Below are 25,087 nucleotides of genomic sequence, written 5' to 3' on the forward strand. Positions count from 1 at the left end.
TGTAATTTATTCTAAATAATTTTACAAATATTAATAATCTTATCAAATATAATTAATTGTTAAAAATGTTTGAATAGGTATGTTTTTAATAAAATTATTAGTAACATTTTTCTTTTTTAATTAAGGGATTATTTGGGATGATCTAAATAAGCGTATTTTTGATTTTTTATGAAATATGAGTTGGGTATGAATGTGGTTTGAAATAGTGTGATAGAGAGATAATGTAACTTAAATAAGATGATGTGATTTAAATAAAATAATGACTTTTTGATTTTTTTAGGTTATGACAAACAAGACCTAAATAGGTCCGTGATAGCATCGTAAATAGAGCGAGGAATCTGTGGGTGTATTTGATTTGTATTTTGAAATAAATTTTTTAAATTTTTTTAGTTGTATATTTTAAAAATAATTTTAGAATTTGAGAGTTTGTAATAATTTAATATTTTATTTAGTTGAATAAATGTGTATGATAGAAAAAGTGATTAAGAAGAAAAAAAAAAAAAACTAATTGTTATGTAAAAAAAAAAAAAATTTAAATTTTTTCTCAAAAATTAATCTTGAAATACAAACCAAACCCGCCCTACAATTTTCCATTCGGGACGTTTGGTAGCCGAGAAAATATAGAAGTCGAATACAAGCATCTTGCAAAAGTGGTCAAAAAAAAAAAAATTTTATTCTGACAATTGTCCGAGGAAGGCATTATATACACAGACACATGTATATATTCTGAGATCACTGCGAGAAGGATCCGAAGCAAATTCAAATTCCAATCATCACCGGTGTAATTAGGGCGTGAATTTCATAGTTTGTCATCTCTTGCTTGAAGATCTTCTCACCGTCTTCAAAGCTTCTATGTAACAGGTTTATTGTGTATATATGCACATTATACATACATATGCATACGATATATGTATATAGGTATTAGGATGGAGTTATGAGAAGGAATTAGAGATGTCAGGAGGAGGAGGAGTTGAATACAGCGATCATGCCATACTGTTGCGATCGAATTCGTCAACTTCAGAGGGCGATTTAGAGAGTCAAGGACATCGCAAGAGCAATAAAGGCCTTGCAGATCTGCTAAAGCGATTGGATCGAGGGTTTTCAGGGCGTCGTCTCAGCATCAAGCGTTCGGAGAGGGATCATTCATCTTCTGTAGATCATGGCGCCAGCGGGAGTGGCGGTGATGACATCCTCGGCGATAGCGCTCCGCCAGAATGGGCGTTGTTGCTCGTTGGTTGCCTTCTTGGCCTCGCTACTGGTCTCTGTGTTGCCGCTTTCAACCGTGGAGTGAGTCGTTGTTTACTTTTTACTTCTCTTTCATTGCAATTTGAATTCAGTTTAATTAGGTAATTTTGGTTGATTAGGTTAGGATCTCTTGATATACTCATGTTGATGATGAATTTCAGTGTTAGTACATTGAATTTGTATATAGTTATTAGTATGAGAAAATCAAAGGGAAGATTTACTAGTTGACCTAAGCCAAGAGGTTGGGTTTGTGCCATAGATGCTAAAGAATGACTGGAGAAGAAAATTGGATTCTGGGAGCTGGTCTCAGTGTGAAACAAACTAGGGGGTTGACTTGGATAAATATAATGACAGTATGGGTTAGGATTAAAAATGAATGCATCTAATGATAGCAACAACAATAGGTGGCTGGAGAGCTGTTTGGTGCAATGGTTGCCATGGGTCATAAAGACTAGTGATTATGCCACCGGGTAGTATAAAAAGATGCGAATTGTGAATAGGAAAAACTTGATAACTTCATTAGTAATATTAATTATAAATTTTTTGACAAGATCAGAGTAACGGAGGTAAACGAGAAAATGGAATTCCTATCGAAGTTTGCAAGTGTTTGGGTGATAAATAGGGAGATTGGTTTAAGTAATTTATTTAATAAGATCTTGAATTCTAATGAATGAAGGAAAGATTCATTATTTCTATATATAAGAGAAGAATAAATGTAAGCATGAAAGGAACGTCTATCCATCAAATGACCTACAATTCCGCTCTCCCCAAACGACGTACATAATGTAAAATCTTCTTCCTCCTCTTCCTGACCCTAGCACAAAGGAACCTCTATCCATTGAAACACCTACGATTCCACTCTCCTCAAATGATCTACATAATGCATATGGGAATCAAGAGCCACTTCTTCTTTCTCCTCTTCCGACAATGAAGAAGCTCTGCCACTCTAAGGGGAAAAATCTACTATAAAGGTGATTCACCGATTTGCCCCCTGGTTACACATATACAACCAATTCACTATCACTTGCCTTCTTTGGTTCAAATTGTCGATAATAGGGATCTTACCATGGGCATAACCACTCTTGTTTGGTCACTTTTTTCTACCTTTGCATATTTGCTCATCGGTTGCTACTCCCAGTTGTTTGTTGACTCCAAGATGTCCATGTGTGTATTATAGGTGCATGTAATACATGAATGGGCCTGGGCTGGTACTCCAAATGAGGGTGCTGCTTGGCTTCGTTTGCAAAGGCTAGCTGATACTTGGCATCGGATACTTCTAATACCCGTCACAGGAGGAGTTATTGTTGGAATGATGCATGGTTTACTTGAAATTTTAGACCAAATAAAGCAGTCCAGTTCTTCTCCAGGACAAGGCTTTGATTTGCTTGCTGGAGTCTTCCCCACTATAAAAGCCATCCAGGCTGCTGTTACATTAGGTACTGGTTGTTCATTGGGTCCTGAGGGCCCTAGTGTAGATATTGGAAAATCATGTGCCAATGGGTGCTCAGTAATGATGGAAAACAACAGGGAAAGAAAAATAGCTCTTGTTGCTGCTGGTGCAGCTGCTGGGATAGCTTCAGGTAATCAGATTTTATTCTTGTTACTATTTTACCACTCACTTACTCTCTCCTTTTCTTTTCTTTTTTCTTCTTTCTGGATGAGCATTTCTCCGAGGATCTCTCTCTCTCTGTTTTCTCTTTTACTTTAGGAACTGCTACAGATATGCACTATTCTTAAAATGAAAAATAAAAAATAAAAAAATTCTGTGAGGCTTGTTACCTCTACATGTCAGGCAAGAAGGAATTGGAGTATGTACTGTTACCTTTTGGAGCTGTATCTTGCCATGTATTTCTGGCCTGTATCTTTCTTTACCGAGAGTTGTACACACTGATTTTGTATGCGTGCTTTGGCAGGGAATGTGAAGCAGTACTAGTTCTGCTAGAGTATTTCCTTTATGGGGATGAAAGATTCTCTGATTATTGATATAATGGTTCTTTCTCTTTGTGATATCCGTAAATTTTTAGACTATTTCCACTCTTTACTTATCAATATATATACACGTATATATCCGTAATGCTTAATTTTGTGCTTAATCTTTAGGTCTGCTTGCAAGTTGGCCTCCCTTTCTCCTGCTGATTTGTTAATTATAATGTGCCTTTGCATTATGTCTATCTTTTTTCTGCTTTTTTACTTTTATGGTGTTTGATATATTATAGTTTTTTGTCTTTGACTCAGGTTTCAATGCAGCAGTGGCTGGTTGTTTCTTTGCTATTGAAACTGTTTTAAGGCCTCTTCGTGCAGAAAACTCTCCTCCATTTACTACTGCCATGATAATATTAGCATCTGTCATTTCATCTACGGTATCAAATGCTGTACTCGTGGAGAAACAGGCTTTCACAGTGCCCACGTATGATTTGAAATCTGCTGCTGGTATTTTATCTAATTCTTGTCAATTGATCATAACTTGAGAACGTTCCTGTGTGCATTGATTTGTGTTTGATTGTTCACATACTTCTTAAATTAAAATAATTGCACAGGTGTTGAAGAAAATATTTTAATGTGGGTTGTTTCTAAGTTATTCTTGAAGAATTTTTTTTTGTTTGATAAATATTATTTTTGAGGAATTTAATCACCCTTCCACTATATTGAGGGTAGAAATTGTTGCGGTTGCCCTGATGTTGTGTTACTTGGTTATGCCAGTTGCCCAAAATTGAGTTGTGAGTTGGAGATGCCATTGACAATTCAATTGCAGGTCACTTGTTCCCCTGCCTGCCCTTCATCTTATGCAAAATTCCACTGTTATGGGAAGGAGGAAGCAGATTGTGTTAGTTATTCACACCATTATAGTAGCGTAAAATCTATCATGCCCCATCCACTCTCTACATTTCAATTATCCACCGAAGGTCTTTCATTGAGTCAAAATAGTATGATCATATTATAGATTGTAAGATTAATAATTTAAATCTCATCTCTATCAGTTCCCGTCAAGATGTGAGCATGGATCATAGAGAGATTCTCCACTTGGATTTCAAAAAATAATTTACAACCCCCCCCCCCCCCCCCTCCCTCTCTCTCTCTCTCTCTCTTAATGTTTTCTCTAACAAAAGGCATGCTTAACTAAGAACCAGGATTACAGTTCTTTGTGTGTGCATGAATGTAATTGATGTGGGGACTAAATTATTTTGTGCTATGGGAACTCAAGTAATTTTATCTGCATAATTCTACCAGTAGCTTACAATTTATGGATTTTTAGTGATCTACAGTGTTGATTATACACTGCTGTTTCTTTGCAGAACTACCTTTGTACCTGATATTGGGTATGCTATGTGGGGTAGTAAGTGTAATATTCACTCGTTTGGTAACTTGGTTCGGTGAGGCGTTTGAGTTTATCAAGGAAAAATTTGGGGTCCCTGCGGTTGTGTGTCCTGCTTTGGGGGGTTTAGGAGCTGGGTTGATAGCTCTCAAGTATCCTGGAATACTCTACTGGGGTTTCACTAATGTTGATGAAATTCTTCATACTGGAAAGAGCGTTTCAGCGCCTGGAATCTGGCTGCTAGCTCAATTAGCAGCAGCTAAAGTTGTTGCCACAGCTCTGTGCAAGGGGTCTGGACTTGTTGGTGGGCTGTATGCTCCAAGTTTGATGATTGGTGCTGCTGTGGGTGCTGTATTTGGTGGCTCAGCTGCCGAACTAATCAATTCAGCCATTCCAGGAAATGCTGCTATTGCCCAACCGCAGGCATATGCACTGGTAAGTGGTCATTGCATTCTACTTAAATATGCTCAAATCAGCTTATGCATGTAATAATTTGTTTGTATCTTCTTCTTGATTGATCAAAATTATTAGTTCTTGATGTGTTTTGTACTTCTTATCACACTTCAGGTTGGAATGGCTGCTACATTAGCTGCAGTTTGTTCAGTACCCTTGACATCAGTTTTACTTCTGTTTGAGCTGACAAAGGATTACAGGATCTTGCTTCCTCTCATGGTAATTCCTACACAATCTTGATTTATAAGGATTGAGATGTAATCTATATGTGTGTGTGTTCGCACCCGCGTTTGATTTAATGTTTGTATGTTCTAAATTTTTTGCAAACAGGGGGCTGTTGGGTTAGCAATATGGGTACCCTCTGTAACAAAGCAGTGCAAGGAGACTGAGGCATCCGATTCAAGGAGCTCTACTAGGGTTTATTCTGCTCTCTCACCCATCGGAGACAAAAACAAAGGTATTTCGAGACGAACTGGTGATGGAAATGAGTTAGAACTCTCTGTTATGGGAAATGGTGAAAACGGTGAAGTAATTGATGAAGAAATTATTCTGGAAGACCTGAAGGTATATTTTTATTTTTTCCTGATTGGGACTGATTTAAGGATTTTTTTTATTTGCATTTATTTAATCTGGAGCATGCATTTTTGTTATAGTTTTATGTGTCTCAACTTCAACCTCTCTACTTTGCTTGTGATCAGGTTTCGCAGGCCATGTCAAAGAACTATGTGAAGGTTGCAGTAACTTTTACTGTGAAAGAGGCTATAGTATCTATGCATGACAATCAACAGCATTGTGTATTAGTGGTTGATGCTGAAGATTTCTTGGTTGGAATTTTAACGTATGGTGACATCAAAAGATTTCTGTTAACCAAGTCTGGTGATCTTTCTGAGGGCGATTCATCACTTCAGGATGTATGTAATGGCAATTAATATTATTTATATGCTTCTAGTGCACTTCAAGTTTGGCGAACATATCCTATACTTTCAAGTTCTATTGCTGCATTGTTTCGGGATTCTTTAATCCACCTCTAAGAGATGATATTTACTCTCATTCATTTTCATGTTTTATGACAATACCTAAACCTGACTTCTCTACAGGTATATACATGCCTTGTTTCCTCCATATGCACTCGAGGGATAAGTTACCGTGGGCGAGAGCGTGGACTTTTAACTTGTTATCCAGATAATGATTTGGGGATTGCAAAGCAGCTAATGGAGGCCAAGGGAATAAAGCAACTACCTGTGGTCAAGCGCGGAGGAGATTTCCAAAGAGAAACAAAACGCAGAATCGTTGCTATTCTCTATTATGATTCAGTCTGGAGCAGTCTCAGGTTATCTTTGCTTCTGTTTGATGGTTATATATGAGTTGTTATGAACTATCTAATGCTTCTTGTCTCCCTTTTGTCAGTGTTTGTTTTTTTTTTTACTTTCAGAAATAAAAACTTTAAGATATATGGCTTGGCTGCATTAACTTTGCTTTGTGCAATCCACCTAACATGTTATCTTTCTTCAATAAAAGGCAAAAAGGGTGAATGTATCAAAATCCAAAAACTTTCCATATTCAAAAGCCCAAAGAACTCCACGTGGATTGTTCTTTTTATTATTTTTTTAAAACTATTGGATGCAGATGATCTGTTCAGTTTTGAAATTACAATTGTACTATCTGATGCTTATGCATTTTGGACGCTTTTTTATTTTTTATTTTTTATATTCAGTGCACTTTTACCAACAATTCAATTGACTTAGTTTTGTGTTTAATATTGCAATTTATGTGGAATTAGAACTGATAAATCCTAACCTCTAGTCATGAACCTCTTTGTGTGGTTTAGGGAACTACATGGATTCTGGGTAAATTATTGCACCCAACCAATCTAAACTTATATGGAGGGTACCAATGGTTTTTTGTTGGAATCCTCAGTAAATGGATTTGTAAAGTTTGCATGTGATAGTTAAGGCATTTATTTTTAGTTGTGCATATATTATTGAATCTTGTTAGTTAATGCTTGGAATGAGAAAAGGTAGAAAATGTCGATAAGCAAGGTTAAACACCATGAAGACAATATTTTTTTCAAAAATTTTATTTTTAATTTTTTACGTGACACTGAAAATGTTTGTATGTCCTAATTCACTCTTTTTATGTCCTTTTTCTTTTGGAAGTACTGCGAATGAGCATTGTCTTATTGATTTTTCATCATGCGTGCAGAGAGGAGATCAATCACCGGAAATCAGTCTATAATCAGAGAAAAGAAGACCAGCTTGAGGAGATTAGTACAAATGGCCATTAAAATGTTGAGGGAAGTGGTTTTCGGAACTTCCAAGTTTCATTTGCTGCCATAGTGAGACCAAATTTTGAAAATTAAACCCGTAAGGTGGCCAATTTTGCAGCATCCAGAATTGGTAGCAAAATATATTTTTTCCTTGAATCCCTTATTTTGAGGGCTGTGATCATTGTAATGATGGGTTATGTTGATATCTGAAATTATGTGTAATTTAGAGCATGACATTTTTATACATGGGAGTGTACTCCCCAAAACAGTAGGATAATAGAGATGTATTTGATTGGAAAAAATAGAAAATACATTTTTTTTTTTTTGAGAACGAAAAAAAATATTAAGTGTACTTACTGTGTGTAGAAATTTACATTATTATGCTCCTTTAGGTGGTGATTTGGTGTTGATGAGCCCATGTCCTACCTAAAAGGCTCTTTTTGTACTTCTAAGTGTAGACTTGTACTCTTTCAATGATTATTGCCAAAACTGCAATGTAAATGTCAAAATTAAACATATCGCTATATTCAACGTCACAAGTGTAGCAAATGGCGTACCATTGGAATGACTGTTTTGAGTTTCAAAAGGCGGCTCTGTTTGTTTATGTTTTTAAATTAATTTTCTGCATATATGTTTGAGTATGATGTTTGAATAGAGTTGTGAAATTAATTTTTCACAACTCTACAGAGAACTCTGTCAAATAGAGTACATTTTTCAATTTTTTTTTCAAAATTTGGCCTAACCGGTCGTCCGGCCGGTTGACCGGAATAGTGATTTTTTTTTTTTTTTTGCAATTGATATGTTAATATTTATATATTTAAAAAAATATATTTTTTGAATTTTTTAAAATTTTTATGTGTTTTAAAATAATTTTGAATTGTATGTTTAGTTATGAGTTGTAAATTTTTGTATTAAATATTAAATGTCACATCAAATATTTCCCACTCAATTCAAAATTTTTTTCAAAATTCTCACCAAACAAATTTTTTACACTCAAATCATAATTTTAAACCTTGCAAACTCTACCAAACGTTATCATGAGGTTTGACACAACCATTGTAGATATGAGTGTCAAATTGTAGCTTGAATCAACAATAATAAAAAATTTAACAAAAAAAAAAAAAGAAAGTCAAATTGTAGCACTGTTACTTTTGGCACAAACTATGTTCTCTCTATCTCGCTTGTAATGGAGTTCACAAATAGTATTTTTATTTGGTATTGTGAGAAAAATTTAAAAATAATATTTGTACCATTAGAACAAAGTTGTCAAATTATTACATTTTAATACTGTAATATGTCAAAATATAGCTTGTTAAATTAGCAATCAACATTGGAGTTAGCACTTTAATACCCCCCAATGAATTTATTAACTGTTATTTAGCCAAATCAAGAACTCAATCGTACATTACCATGCATTTCCATGTATGTAAACTCAATTGTACATTACCATGCATTTCCCATGTATGTAGATTGTATTGGATGAATTGAGTTTAGTTAATAATAAAAATTTCAGCTGTTCTCTTCACAAAATAGTTAACCTTTTCTAGGTTTTGGGAAGGAATTAGACAATGAAATGTTGCTTTTCTATAGTCAACATAAAGAACATGCAGGCAAATAGACAATGCTTGTGAGAACTGACAAGTGAATTTGAAAGAAATAACTACTTATTTTCTTCCAACATACATCTCATCAGGAAAATACTAAAATAGGAGAGTTATGCTGCATGGTAACTTCATGTGAATGGTAAGTTCATGAAGTCTTCATAGTCTAGATTGGTAGGTAGTAACATAGATGAATTGAATCACTTGCTATGTCATTTGCATTGTGATAGAAGTTATCTACACACCTTTTTTCTTTTTTCTTTTTTACTATCATCTCACTGGAATTACAAGGGTTTGTTTTTGTTTTGTCCTTGAACCCAAGTTCAATTGAACTATTTTCTATTTCAATTGTGCAGGACTGAAATAGTGCAGGACTTCATAATGGTGTTAATGGAGCAAAAGATGGAGTCAGCTAAATGCATAGAAACAAAGTCTAAGACAGTTCACTTAGGAGAAGCTTGTGGATAATTTGTCATTAATTACTTTATTTTGTTTTTGTGGTGAAATGTGGGTGTAAATGTATAAATCAATTGTCAACTATTACAACTATTTTATTTTTGTCTATGGTTGCCATGGTTTAGCATTGATGAGCTAGATAGTGGAAAAAAAAATATAAGTTTCATGATTTAACTTTGAATGAGTTAGATAAAAAAAATGTTAGGTGCATTTTTTTTATAAGTTAGATACTGAATGATTTATCTGTTTGCTTTTTGTATTCATCTCCCCTTCTTATGTTCTGTCCATTTTTTTTTTCCCCAGAAAAAGCATTGAATGTGTTAGATGCTGAATTTTTTTTTTTTTTTTTTTTTTTTTTTGTATAATCTTATGAGTAGTAGAAGTATTCAAACTTTGATGTTACAAACAATTTTTTTTTTATATTATAATTGGTATTTTATTGACGCTATATGGCTGCTAACCACACAGAGAGAGAGAGAGGAAAAAAAGGATCTGATTGGATTATATGGATCGGATATCTGTTTAAAACGGATCGGATCGGATCGAATCAGATTACGTGTAATCAGATTTTTAATAACCAGATTCGAATTTGGATTAATGGTTAATTGAATCGAATCGGATTCGACAGGTCCGACCAGTTGACAGGCCTAGTTTTGGCCAACCGGTCGAACATCCGAGAGGATGTCCAGGCGGACGATCGGGTAGACCAAAAATTCAAAAATTGTTTGATTTACCAAATATGTTTTCAAAATGTGTTTTGAAATTGATTTGGAATCATAATTTGAAAACTCAAATCAAACATAGCATTCAAATATAAGGGTGGAAACTTGATTTGAAACTCACACCAAACACAGCCAAAGGGTTGCGTTTGGTAGAGGTTTGTAAATGTGATTTGAGAATATGAGTTGTATTTTGAGTTTGTGAGTTGTGGAATTATGATTTGAGTGTAGAAAATTTGTTTGGTTATGATTTTTAAATAAAGTATTGAATTGTGTTTTAAAGATGTATGTTGCATTAAGTTTTGAAAGTTTGATGTGACATGTGAAATAAAAAAATTTGTTTGGTGATGAGTTTGGAAAATAGTTTTCAAAACTTAATTCAATCAATAATTTATAATTAAACACACAACTCATATATCGATATCCATATTTTTTATCAACAGCAATAACCAAACTATTTTTAAAATACTGAAATTAAAAATTGATTTTTTTTCAATTAATTGTTTTTCAGTAATTTTTTTGAATAATTTTTTTTTCAAATAATTTTTTCATTTTAACTTACTTCTATGTCAATTATTTTGTGTCAATTAATTTTTCTATCAATTTATTTTTTAGGCCTGTACAAACATCTTGTACAATACGTTTTTTATTTTTTTCTAAAATTTTGTTAAAGTCAATAACTTTTGAGAATACATATTAATAAAAATTAACATAAATAAGTATGTTTAATATTTTAAAATACACATCATAATGTAAACCTTACAAAACATTATCAATTTTTTTTCCATTTATTACATTTTATGAATTTAGTAAAAGAAACGTAACAGTTCAGACATGTATTATTGTACTTCGCAAATCACCACCCGTGAAGCTCATATAATTGGAGATGATATTGGTGTGCAAAATGACTATTTTGCCCTTGTTGATTTAAATGAGAAGTTGTTACATAGGAACAAAATGAAAAGGGTAATATAGTAATTTCACTTATTCAATGCCTACCACCTATTCTATTGTAGCTGTGTGTTCAACATTGTGGGCTAAAGAAAAAGGAAGACGATGCAGATGATGCCAGAAACCTGCAAATTTATCAGTATACGGATGTAATTAAATTAAAAAATTAAATTGAAAAAAAAAATAGATAAGAAATGAAAAGTAAATAAAAAAAAAAACCTTTTGAACCTTTTGAACCTCAGCCTTTCTATAAAATCTGAATCCGCATTCCTTTAACCACACCATCTTCACCATCTCATTGCAACACCTTCAGCAACTCCATCGCAGAACAACATTAATTAAATTCAGTATATCCGTGTGAAGGAAAAATTCAATTACAGGTTAGTTTTCATCCCAATTCATATTAGCTTCACATTTCATATTAGCTTCAGAGTGTAGGAAAGGGAAGTGGAGTCGAAGAGCAGCACCAGGACAACCGACCAGACATCTGGCCGGTCATCCCATCCCAAGCACCAATTCATCCTCCGTACTCAGTTTCCCTATCTGTTCCTTTTTTTCATATCTATTCCATTTTTTCACACCAACATTATACTGTTTGATATATTTTTCATACATTTTTCTTAACTCATATGTTTTAATATACATTTTTCATACATTTTTCTTTCACTTTTGTAGTCCTCATGCCAAGAACAAAATGAGCCAGACCTGAACGTGGTGAATCCTCAAACCCTGTACAACGTGAACCACAGCAACAACGTCATGACTATCCAACTAATGATTTTTTCACATATCATCATGAACAAGCCTATTCACATTTCATTAATCGACCAATTGTTACGGGGAGAAAGGTAAAACTACCTTCTCAATATGATCCACTCTTGCTTGGAAAATTAAATACAATGAGATGGTTACCTTTAACTAATTTACCAAATAAGGTATATCTCCGTGTTGTACAATTATTTTATGTTCATTTGATACCTAGTGACCAACAAAAGGAACTGTTCAGTCTGACCTCTTATGTGAAGGGGAAAACAATCACACTTTGTCTCCGCGCTTTCGCACAAATTATTGGAGTTGAAACAGGAGATTTACAATGCTATTTTCAAAATGAGGCTGCCTTAGAAAAAATTGTTGATGATGTCACTGAGGTTTATACCACAATTTGTGACAACCGATTCACCGGCACTAATTTACAAGCCAGACATTTAAAACCCCACCTTCGTATTTTTCATCGATGGATAGTAGAAAATGTCACTCCCAAAAAAGGACATCATGATACTGTTTCATGTTTTTGTTAGGGAAAATATGTGATTCCCACAAGTAAATCAATCAATGGGAATAAAAACTAATGCGAAAAAATTAAATCAAAAGTAACACAAGAATTTTTACGTGGTTCCCTCAATGTGAGATACGTCCACGGGATCGAAATCCGATTCCACTATCAACCAAAAAGTTTCCAAACAATTACAAACGAGACACGAATGGTCTCACAAAACCACCCTTAGGTGAATTCCAAATAATCACAAATAAACAAGAGGAAAGACCTCACCAAATAGATGAACCAAAATCTTCAAAACCAAAGTTGTAGAAGACCCAAAATAACGAACCAAATTAGAATCGAAAATTGAACCAAATTGCTTCACAAATCAAAGCACCAATTCTTGATTGACCAAGTCAAATCAAGAATAACAAACAACACCAACTGAAGCCCAAAGTTATACACACAGCTCTGTTGCCGAAGCACTTTGCTACTGCCTTTTTTTTTTTTCTCCCACGGGGCAAAAACATAAACAATATATATATATATATAAATGAGCTTTTCAATCAAAACCCTAGTTGTATCAAAACCCTAGTTATATATATATATATATATTGTTGATTAATGAGCTTTTCAATCAAAACCCTAGTTGTATCCAAATTGAATTGGATTTCCACAAATTAGATATAATATATAAAAATATATTATAACTAATACCAAACCAAATTAAACTCTTTTAATAAACCATTGGGTCCCATACTCCAATAAAGAGATATATCCCAACAATTCTCCCCCTATCGACTTAAGTGGAGAGATCAACCATATTCGCCAAAGTTCGACACTTTAAATGTTTGTCCCTCGACAAAGTCTTAGTCAACATATCTGAAATATTATCATTTGTGTGAACTTTTTCGAGTTGTAACAATTTCGAATCTAACACATCACGAATCCAGTGGTATCTCATATCAATGTGTTTCGATCTCGAATGAAAAGTAAAATTTTTACTCAAGTGAATAGCACTTTGACTATCAAATAAAGCACACACTTTTGTAATTTAACCATAACTCTTCTTTGCAAGCTTCCGTAATGGCAATAAATTCAGTTTCGGTAGTTGAGAGAGCAACACATTTTTGTAATTTAGATTGCCATGCCACAGCTCCCCTGCAAAAGTCATCAAATACCCCGAAGTAGATTTCCTAGAATCAATATCACCAGCCATGTCAGAATCTGTGAACCCATCAAGCATCGGCTTACCATCCCCAAAACATAAACACACCTTCGAAGTCCCTTGAAGATATCTTAAAATCCATTTTACCGCTGCCTAATATTCTTTACCCGGATTAGAAAGAAAACGACTCACCACACCAACGGCGTGAGTAATATCCGGTCTTGTACAAACCATGGCATACATCAAAGAACCAACTGCTGAAGCATAAGGAACTTTCAACATCTCTTCTTTGTCTTTCTCACTTGTAGGACATTGATTCGAACTGAGCTTGAAGTGACCCGGAAGTGGACAACCAACCGGCTTTGCTTTATTCATGTTAAACCTCTCAAGAACTTTCTCAATGTAGCTTTCTTGAGACAACCAAATCAACCCCTCTTTGCGATTATGGACAATTTTCATACCAGTATTTGCTTTGCCGGTTCCAAATCTTTCATAGCAAAAGACTTGCTTAACTCCAATTTCAACCTGTTTATCATGATAGAATCTTGACCCACAATTAACATGTCATCAACATAAAGTAAAAGAATAATAAATTTGCCATCCAGAAAATTTTTCACAAACACACAATGGTCCGAAGTGGTTTTAGAAAAACCATTATTCATCATGAAAGAGTCAAATTTTTTGTACCATTGCCGCGGGGCTTGCTTGAGACCATACAAATTTTTCTTCAATTTGCAAACAAATTTCTCTTTTCCTTTTTCCATAAAACCTTCCGGTTGCTCCATGTAAATATTTTCTTCAAGATCACCATGAAGAAATACGGTCTTCACATCAAGTTGCTCAACTTCAAGGTTCATACTTGCAGCCATGCCAAGTACAACCCGAATAGAAGACATCTTTACAATCGGTGAGAAAATCTCGTCAAAGTCAATACCTTTCTTTTGCCCAAAGTCTTTCACAACAAGACGTGCCTTGTACCTCAGATTCTTGCCATCATTCTTCAATTTGAAAACTCACTTATTTTTTAGAATTTTCCTCCCCTTAGGCAACTTCACTAAGTCATAGGTGTGATTTTCAAGTAAGGAGTTCATCTCCTCTTCCATGGCCTTTTTCCAATCACCTTTCTTTGCATGCTCAATTGCTTCTTGGTAGCTCTCCGGCTCCCCTTGATCAGAAATCAACACAAATTCATTGGGAGGATACTTTCTCGAAGGTTGTCGGTCCCTTGTAGATTTCCTCAACTCAAGTTGTGGTGGCGGTTCTTGAGTTGGATGCTCTTCCTCAATTTCTGGCTCAACTTCATTAGGATTAGCATTATCCTCCACTTCTTCAATAGGTGGTTGCGCATCTCCCCTATTTTCATCATCAACTGAAGATGAAGAAGATGGATCCATGTCAATGAGATCACTAGTTTTTTGCTCCGGTTGATCACCTTTGCCAAAGTCTTTAATTGTTTGGTCTTCAAGAAACACAGTATCACGGCTTCGAATAACTTTCTTGTCGACCGGATCCCATAATCTATAACCAAACTCGTCACGCCCATAGCCAAGAAAAATGCATTGTCTTGACTTGCTATCAAGCTTGGACCTCTCATCTTTTGGAATGTGAACAAAAGCTCAGCAACCAAACACTCTCAAGTGCTCATAAGATACATCTTTGCCAGTCCAAACTCTTTCAGGAACATCACCATTCAAAGGATAGGAAGGAGACAAATTGATCACGTCAATTGCTGTCTTCATTGCCTCACCCCAAAAAGATCTTGGCAATTTAGCTTGTGAAAGCAAACATCTTGTTCTTTCCACAATGGTGTGGTTCATCCTCTCGGCAACGCCATTTTGTTGAGGAGTCTTCTTAATTGTCTTTTGGTGCCGAATACCTTGGCTGTGACAATACTCATCAAATGGCCCAATGTATTCACCACCATTGTCTGATCGGATGCACTTCAATTTCTGCCCTGTTTCTCTTTCAACCATGTCTTGAAAATGCTTAAATACTTCTAGAACTTGATCTTTAGTTTTTAGTAAAAAAACCCAAACTTTCATTGAATAATCATTAATGAAAGTAACAAAATAAAGTGCACCACTATATGTTCTAACTTTCAAAGGACCACAAACATCCGAATGAACCAACTCCAAAACATTTTCTTTTCTAGAAGCAATATTTTTATGAAAAGAATCTCTATGTTGTTTACCCGCCAAACAATGAACACAAGTTTTAAGATGTGTACCTTTCAAACCGGGTAGAAGCTCTTTCTTGAACAAAACTTGTAGCCCCTTTTCACTCATGTGCCCAAGTCGCTTGTGCCACAATTCAGTAGAAGTATCATCTTCAAGTGCATTGACAACACCTTTACAAATTTTTCCTTACATCGAATAAAGTGTATGAGTCTTCTTGCACTTAGCCATCACCAAAGAATCCTTTGTGAGCTTCCATATTCCATCACCAAATTTGTTGTTGAAGCCTTCATCATCTAACTTCCCAGTAGAGATCAAATTGAGGCGAATGTCGGGAACATGCCTCACATCTTTAAGCAACAACTTGCAGCCCAAATTTGTTTCCAAACAAACATTACCCATGTCAATAATCTTGGACAACCCTTCATTACCCATTCGAACAGAACCATAATCTCCTTTGGTGTAGGTAGTGAAGAAATCAATTCGAGAAGTCACATGAAAAGAAGCACCCGAATTAATCACCCAATTGCTCTCTTGGCCTACAAAATTGATACAATCATCTTCACAAACGACCATGAGATCATCGGTAGTAACTGCTGTAGTGTCTTCTTATTTCTTATCCACACTTTTGTCATGCATTTTCTCCTTGTTCTTGAGCTTTCGGCATTCTCGCTTCATGTGCCATTTCTCATGGCAATAATAGCACTCAATGTCTTTCTTTAAAAAAGAACCATCTTTTGATTTGTCACGGCTTTGATCACGACCATGAGGAGTCTTACTTCTCCCCCTTGTTTTATTTCAGCCTCTCACAACAAATGCTTCTGAATGAGAGGAACCCGCTGATTTTCTTCTAGTTTCTTCATTCAACAGGCTAATAGTGACTTGGCCCATTGTGACAACTCCATCGGGCGCCGAATTACTAACGGTCACAACCAAAGTCTCCCAACTTTCGAGCAAAGAACTAAGTAGCATCAAAGCCTACAACTCATCATCAAAAATAATTTTCATAGAAGCAAGTTGGTTAACAATACTCTTTATTTCATTCAAATGTTCCGGAATAGGGCAGCCCTCTTTATATTTTAAATTAACCAACTTACAAAACAGAAAGGCTTTATTTGTGGCTAATTTTCTATCATAAAGACTCTCTAATTTTTTTTCCATAAATCATGTGCTGAAGTTTCAGTAGCAATATGATGAAACATACTGTCATCAATCCATTGACAGATAACACCAATGGTTTTTCGATTAAGCCTCTTCCATTCATCGTCTTTCATACCCCCGGGTTTGCCACTATCACCCTCAATGGGTCCATACAAATCTTTACAAAATAATAGGTCCTCCATTTTAGTTTTCCAAGTTACCCAATTACTTCCATTGAAGCTAGACATGCGACCCACATTCCCCTCCATTGATTTACACAAATAAATAGACTCAAATAAACCGTAAGCTCTGATACCAATTGTTAAGGAAAATATGTGATTCCCACAAGTAAATCAATCAATGGGAATAAAAACTAATGCGAAAAAATTAAATCAAAAGCAACACAAGAATTTTTACGTGGTTTCCTCAATGTGAGGTACGTCCACGGGATCGAAATCCGATTCCACTATCAACAAAAAAGTTTCCAAACGATTACAAACGAAACACGAATGGTCTCACAAAACCACCCTTAGGTGAATTCCAAATAATCACAAATAAACAAGAGGAATGACCTCACCAAATAGATAAACCAAAATCTTCAGAACCAAAGTTGTAGAAGACCCAAAATAACGAACCAAATCAGAACCGAAAATTGAACCAAATTGCTTCACAAATCAAAGCACCAATTCTTGATTGACCAAGTCAAATCAAGAATAACAAACAACACCAATCGAAGCCCAAAGTTATACACACAGCTCTGTTGCCGAAGTACTTTGCTACTGGCATTTTTTTCTTTTTCTCCCACGGGGCAAAAACATAAACAATATATATATATATATATATTGTTGATTAATGAACTTTTCAATCAAAACCCTAGTTGTATTCAAATTGAATTGGATTTCCACAATTAGATATAATATATAAAAATATATTATAACTAATACCAAACCAAATTAAACTCTTTTAATAAACCATTGGGTCCCATACTCCAATAAGGAGATATATCCCAATAGTTTTAATGTTTATTTGTTATATTGTTTTGAAATTGGACAAAAATTAGATTTATGCTTCATATTACTGAAAAAAATGATGGTTGCAAAACTTGATCCTCTGAGTGGCCGGTCACTACCTTTTGGAGCTTTGTTAACCATAATTTTCAAAGTGCATGATGTCAACCTTGAAGGTGAAGTAGATGTCAGAATCACTTCACCAATTTCTGAGTACACACTGACCCGAGTTGGTGGTGCTGATACCTTGATGGGCTCTATTAATTTTGAAAATAAACCAATACTTGATGAGGAAGAACCCAATGACAATGCCATGCCACCAAATGAACAACCCTATTACTAGACTGATTATTTAGCCTTGGAACAAGAATGGTATAATCAACGCTTACAATGGGAACAACAAATAGCTAATCAGCTCAATACATTAGGTACTCGGTTCGATGAATTTGCTGCCGCTCAGAACTCACTAATTCAACAATTTGGTGAGTTTCGTGTAGACTCAGGGGGACGTGATGAAGTGACAAGGAATCGCATTGATTAGATTGACCATCGAGTCACTCAGCTGTACCATCACTATTTCCCTCCACCTCCAACACCACCTGACAATGATGCTTAACTTGTTCAAAAATCAGTTTAAATGGTTCACAGATGTAGTGGTTACATTTTTTTTTTCTTTTTTTGTTTTGATTATTTGTTTTCTTATTTTGTTGTGATTGTATTATTTTATTATTTCGTTATAATCTTTTGTATTCACGTAATGAATAACAAAGCCTTTTTTTTTTCAGCATTGTAAAATTAACCAGTCACAATGTTATAACAATCTGTGAGTTAGATTATGCATTGGAAAAATGATTTGTACAAAAATTAATAAAAAGAACTTAATAAATGTCTAACAAATCCTTCATTTCAATAAAATGAGAAGATTAAACAATTAAAAAATAATTGGTGTGTATCAATTAATAAAAAAAATTAAATTAATAACAAAACCAAAAAGTTAAAAAAGTCAAAAAAAACAAATTAACAAAAATAATGTTCTGAAATGAAATAAAACAAGTTAAAAATTAATAATAAAAATTCTTTTTTTTTAATGAAAAGGAAAAAAAAAAGTTAATATAAACTTGCCTACATAAAGTTAAAAAGAACAAAAAATTTTAAATTCATAAACCGAATTAATAACAAAACCTTCAAATTGTTTAAAATTTAACAAAAAGTCAAAAAGATGGATATGTCATGTACAAATCAATTATACAAAATTTAACTTAATAACAAAACCATTATTTTAATAAAATGGAAAAAACCAGTTAAAATGAGAAAAAAATTCCAAGCTAACATTAAATAAAATTTAAAACCAAAAATAATAATTACACATTTTGTTTAATGAGAAGGAAAAAACAATTTGGCATGGTTTGAGATCTCACAAAAAAGCCAAAAAGTTAAACAAGTTACTCAAAAATTAAAAAATTTATGACATTCACCAAAAATAAATATTTTTAAAATAATGTTACACAAAACAAATTCTCAATCATTGGTGAGTTTTTCAACAGAAGCAAATTGGTGAGTTTTTCAAACGAGCTTCTGTTTAGGTGCAATAATAGGATAGTGTTGTTCGGCCCATGAGGAGCAATCACGGGTCACGTTTCAATAATCTGAACCATTGAATGTGTACAAATCATCCAGTACTATATTTTGTCGAAAAATCACGTTGATCATATATCGGTAATTATATTATCAAATAAGTTAAAATTTATAAAATGGATAGTGTTATAGTGCATATAGTTAAAAACAAACTAATCCGATCAGATAGTTATCCATATCTGATCAATGTGCTTTTTTAGAAGAAGATAGTACTCGACCAGTTGCACACATTGAATGGTTTTGCTTACCAAAACGGTACCCGTGGTGGGTCCGCATGGGCCGAATAATAACAAAACCATTATGTTATTAGTAAAAAAAAATTAAATTCAATTCACAATAGGAAGACATTTAAGTTAATAACAAAGCCAAAATTGAAATAAAATGAAAAAAATAAAGTTATAAAAAAATGTCAAATACAATTTAGTTGCAATAAAATTATTAAAATTAATAACACATGTATCCATGCCGAACAAATTTTTTTTAATACAAAGTTAATGAACATCATAAACTGAATGAATATCATAAACTAACAAGTTTTGCATGCATCATTGAACCATCAAATTGAATAAAATACATAAAATTACATATTACACATTGCATGAACAACATATTTAATTGTCTTCGTTATTAATAAAACCATTATCTTGATTGACCATGTGATGATCTTTGTGTTTCCTTTCGTTTCATTGGCATTTAGCCCAATCGTTGTCCTCAGTATTAGTTATCCTACAAAAAGATAAAAGAAGTCAATAAATCACAGTTACATAAAGTGAGCGATGTTATGTAATAAAGGTGTCATAATGATTGAAATTAGTAAAATAATTACACATTTAAAACCATTAGTCAGTACGATATTCACTTGCCTCGTTGACATCCGTTTTCTATTCATGGTGTTGGTGAATATACTAGAAAAAATTATATTTTATTGATAAATGATGCAAAGAAAATGAGATACAAATAGATCAGGCTAAGGCACGGATATCTCGTTTTCTTTAAGGAGATCAAGCCCACTGCGGTAGGAAGAACCCCAATACCGATACAACAGTCACAAAACTATGACTTGTCCCTTCCAGGATACAACAGCCCGACCACTTGTCGTACGGTTCAGGCCAACTCTGCATAAGATGGTGAACCCAAAGCTCCACCAATAAAACACCATTCTTTTCTAGTAATCTCTCTTGTATAGAAAATAATTGATGTGTTAGTGGTGTAGAAAAGAGTAGATGAGAGGGACTATTTATAGGCCACTAGGACCTTACAACTTACACCAAAAAAATAATGACCATTAAATAAGAAAAAATGGTTACACCAAAATAATGACCATTAACCAAGTTCATGAATTCTATTTAACCTCCATTTATGACCAAGAGGTTACCAAAGTAATGAAATCTCATTTATGAAAAAGATAAATCAATAAATAAATATAAGATATTAAAATGGTCCAACAATTCCCCACTCATTTTAATATCAAAAAATAAAAATAAAAATAAGAGAGATTACCAAACAAAGGTAGACTAGTATGCATCATGAAGGTGTGCTCTACATTGAACCTTCATTAGTGAAACAGCAATCTCTACTCCAGAGTCAGAAGTGGTCTCAGACTTGAACTATGACTGCTTAGGGGAAATAAAGAATTACTGCTCACACATAATAATCCAGGTGTTGACATGAGCTTTAATAGCTAGCACATTACGGCCTTGTACTAATCCCAGTTTTCATGAGCATATTTGAGAATAAGCCTTGTTCTCATATAAAGCGGCCCCACTTTCATGCTCACATAGGTGAAATCTGTCAAGGATGTTCCTGTAATTTACACACCCCACTCAACAAGAGCTACAGAATTTCATTAAGAGTATAAAAACTCAACCCTCCAACATTACAGGACAAATACACTTACATCATAGGGATGGATAACAAAATATTAAAGAATGCATTTTTTACAACCACCATATGATTCGTTCTTCCCATTGAACCTAGTTACAGGATCTCTGATCCCTAGATTGGGTATCCTCATACATGGTTTATGATTTTATAGGCTTCAAACCCATCCCCCTCGATGTATTCCAGACCCTATCTCTCGCCAAGGCCTTGGTTAACGGATCCGCAAGATTATCACAAGATCTTACATAATTCACAGTGATGATGCCATTACTCAAATAGGATCTCACATTACTATGTTTCCTTCTAATAGGTCTGGATTTCCCATTATAAAAATGATTGTTCACTCTACCAATAGCAGCAGTGCTATCACAACGAATTAACAAAGGAGGAATTGGTTTTTCCCAAAAAGGAATTTTATGTAACAAATCTCTCAACCAATTCACTTCCTCACATGCTGAAGCTAACGCTATAAGCTCAGTTTCTATTGTAGAATTAGCAATTATCGTCTGTTTTTTAGACTTCCAACATATAGCACTACCACCCAAGGTAAAAATAAAACCCGAGGTAGAGAGAGAATCACCTGACAAAGTGTTCCAATCGGCATTACTATATCTCTCAAGTACCGCAGGATACTTGTTATAAAACAAACCATAATTTTTTGTTCCAAATAAATATCTCATAATTCTTCCCATGGCTAGCCAATGATCTTGACTTGGCTTGCTAGTAAACTCGCTAAGTACTCCAACAGCATATGCAATGTCAGGTCTAGTACAGTCAGCAGCATATCTCAAACTACTAATCATGCTAGCATATTCCTTTTGATTAATCACTTCTTTTCATTTGTTACACCAGACAAATGTACACTTGCATAAAAAGGAGTAGCAACATGTTTACAGTCTAGAAAATTATATTTCTTTAACATTTTCTCAACATAATGCGACTGATCAAGAAAAATACCATCATTAGTCTTGGTAATTTTAATTTCCAAAATAAAATTGGGTTCACCAAGATCTTTCTTATCAAAGTGGCTGTTAAGCATGTTTTTAGTCTCATTTATAATATGTAAATTAGAGCCAAAGATAAGTAGATCATCCACATATAGGCTAATAATCACATGTGCATTCTCACAAGTAGTATAATATATGCACTTATCACATTCATTCGTCTTATAGCCATTCTCAAGCATGCAGGAATCAAATTTCTCATGCAACTGTTTAGGAGCTTGTTTTAAACCATAAAGGGATTTAGTTAGCTTACACACCTTCCTTTCTTGGCCAGGCTCCACAAAGCCTTCAGGTTGGTCCATGTAAATCTCCTCATCTAAATCTCCATTTAAAAATGCTGTTTTTACATCCATTTGATGAATTTTTAAATCATGAATTGCAGCCACTGCAAGCAACAGTCTAATGGATGTAACTCTAGTAACCGGAGAAAAAGTATAAAAGAAATCAAGATCAACTTGTTGCTTAAAACCTTTAGTGACAAGTCTCACTTTATGTTTATCTATAGTTCCATCCGGTTTAAGTTTTTTACGAAGGACCCATTTACACCTAATAGTTTTACAACCTAGAGGTAAATCCACTAGCTTCCATGTTTTATTTGAAAGTAGTGAGTCTATCTCATCATTTACAGTCTCTCTCCAGAAAATAGCATCAGGTGATAATAAAGCTTCTTGCACCGTAAGAGGAATTTCTTCCACATTGTAAAGATAATAGTTAGGGCCAAAATCTTTTTCAACTCTAGCTCGTTTACTTCTCCTTGGTTGAATTTGAAAATTTTCTTTTTCTTGAAAAACTTAAGAAGGAGTAGAAGAGTTAGGCATAGATAAAATATTTTCAGAAATTATTTGACCTCCACTATTTCTAGATTTGAAAGGAAATTTATTTTCATGAAAAATAGCATCACCTGATTCAAAAATAATATTATTTTCCATATCAAAAACTCTATAACCTGTACTATGCAATGCATACCCAAGAAAAACACAGGTGGTAGCTCGTTTACCCAATTTAGGTCGTTTAGGATCTGCAAGCCTCACAAAAGCTAAGCAACCCCAAATCCTCGAATAACCTAGATTTGGTTTATGCCTCTGCCACAACTCATAAGGTACAATTTTAGTCTTTTTGTGTGGCACTCTATTTATCACATGGCAAGCTGTCAAAATAGCCTGGCCCCAAAGATTTGAGGGAGCACCTGAATCAATAAGCATAGCATTCGTCAAGTCAATTAACATTCTATTTTTTCTTTCAGCTACGCCATTAGATGAAGGTGAATATAGTGGAGTAGTCTCATGAATAATTCCCAATGACTGAACAAAAGAGTTGAATTCAAGAGATTCATACTCTCGGCTTCTATCACTTCTAATTCTTTTAATCTTTTTACCGAATTGATTTACCACTTCAAGAAGGAATTCTTTAAATTTTTCAAAAACATCACTTTTATTTTTTAATAAATATACGTTTGTGTATTTTGAAAAATCATCAATAAAAGTGATAAAATATCGATTACCACTCAGAGTTAAAATTCCTTCAAACTTACACAAATCAGTATGAAATAATTCTAGCAATTCGGTATTTTTTTTTAACACTTTTATGAGACCTCTTGGTAATTTTTGCTTTACTGCAAACTTTACATTTCTCAAAATTTTTTATCACTTTGGGAATTAACTCTAAACTACTCATGATTCCTACATATTTACTATTTATATGACACAAGTGAGCATGCCAAAAATTAATAGAAGACAACATATAAACCGAATTGGTAGATTGTTTATTTATCTTAACATTGAATTTGAACATCCCATCACAAGCATAACCCTTACCCACAAAAATACCCTTCTTGGTAATCACATATTGATCAGATTCCATAGTTTGCTTAAAACCAGCCTTATTCAACAAATAACTTGACATCAAATTCTTTCTCATGGACGGTGTATAAAGCACATCTTTTAAAGTAAGCACACGTCCAGAGGTGAACTTAAGGTCAACCTCACCACTCCCAAGTATCTTGGTTTGACTAGAGTCACCAAGCATAATTGTTTTCTCATCATCAAATGGAGTATACACCTTGAACCAAGTTTGATCATAACATACATGTCTATTAGCACCAGAATCTGCCCACCAACCGTCTACATAATTAACCATGCAAATGTCTGTAATCATTGTCACAAATGGCTCCTCGATAACGTTAGCCTTTGGGACAGGTGCATGTTTTTGGAATTTACAAGTTCGAGCAATATGCCCACTTTTGCCACAGACAAAGAATGTAAAATTTTGTGAAGGTGATGGACCTTGGTTCTTATCTGGATTAATCCATTTATTGTGAGGTTTACCATAGCTCTTCATATTCTTTTTATAAGGCTTCAAATAAGCATTCTTCGAATTGTGACCTATGAGTAAGTTATTATTTGCTGAAACAAAGTTTACTTTTGTGGTAGAATTGCCATTACCCGCTTGTGTTATTAATGCATATTGGCCTCTAGCCTCCTCTTCTACTTGGATGTGAGTGATCAACGCCTCTAAGGAAGTCTCCTTTTGTTTGTGGCGCATGCTCTTTTGGAATTCTCTCCAGGATGGCGGTAGTTTGTCAACAAGTCCTGCAACTATCAAGTTGTCACCAATCTTGATGTCTTCAGATCTTACTTTTGCAACTATCATTTGGAAATCTTGTACTTGCTCCACAACAGATTTTCCATCCACCATTTGAAAGCGAAAAAAACGGCTAGCTGCGTACTTTTTTGCTCCTGCCTCTTCAATATCATACTTAGTCTGTAAAGCTTTCCAAATTTTCTTTGCAGAAGTGTAAGTGGTGTCATAGTAATCAT

At 34.2% G+C, this 25,087-nt stretch overlaps 1 protein-coding gene across 1 annotated transcript; it reads left to right on the top strand.

Moving 5' to 3' along the window:
- The first annotated feature begins 577 nt into the window (after window positions 1–577).
- LOC114314751 (chloride channel protein CLC-f) lies at window positions 578–7,793 on the top strand. Its single transcript, XM_028261216.2, has 9 exons — window positions 578–1,287; window positions 2,423–2,825; window positions 3,481–3,675; window positions 4,539–4,993; window positions 5,126–5,230; window positions 5,342–5,575; window positions 5,710–5,922; window positions 6,109–6,341; window positions 7,214–7,793. The coding sequence occupies exons 1-9, from the start codon at window positions 952–954 to the stop codon at window positions 7,293–7,295; spliced, it is 2,256 nt and encodes a 751-aa protein (XP_028117017.1). The 5' UTR covers window positions 578–951; the 3' UTR covers window positions 7,296–7,793.
- Window positions 7,794–25,087: the final 17,294 nt, after the last annotated feature.

The sequence above is a fragment of the Camellia sinensis genome, chromosome 8 (genome assembly GCF_055761805.1).
Source record: "Camellia sinensis isolate YWXY chromosome 8, ASM5576180v1, whole genome shotgun sequence".
NCBI lineage: Eukaryota > Viridiplantae > Streptophyta > Magnoliopsida > Ericales > Theaceae > Camellia > Camellia sinensis.

Bases quoted from the DNA above. Each gene is read 5' to 3' on its own strand.
- LOC114314751 (XM_028261216.2), top strand. From the start codon at position 952: ATGTCAGGAGGAGGAGGAGTTGAATACAGCGATCATGCCATACTGTTG. The intron at 3,676-4,538 runs GTATTTTATCTA...GTTTCTTTGCAG, and splicing joins TGATTTGAAATCTGCTGCTG to AACTACCTTTGTACCTGATA. The intron at 5,576-5,709 runs GTATATTTTTAT...GCTTGTGATCAG, and splicing joins TTATTCTGGAAGACCTGAAG to GTTTCGCAGGCCATGTCAAA.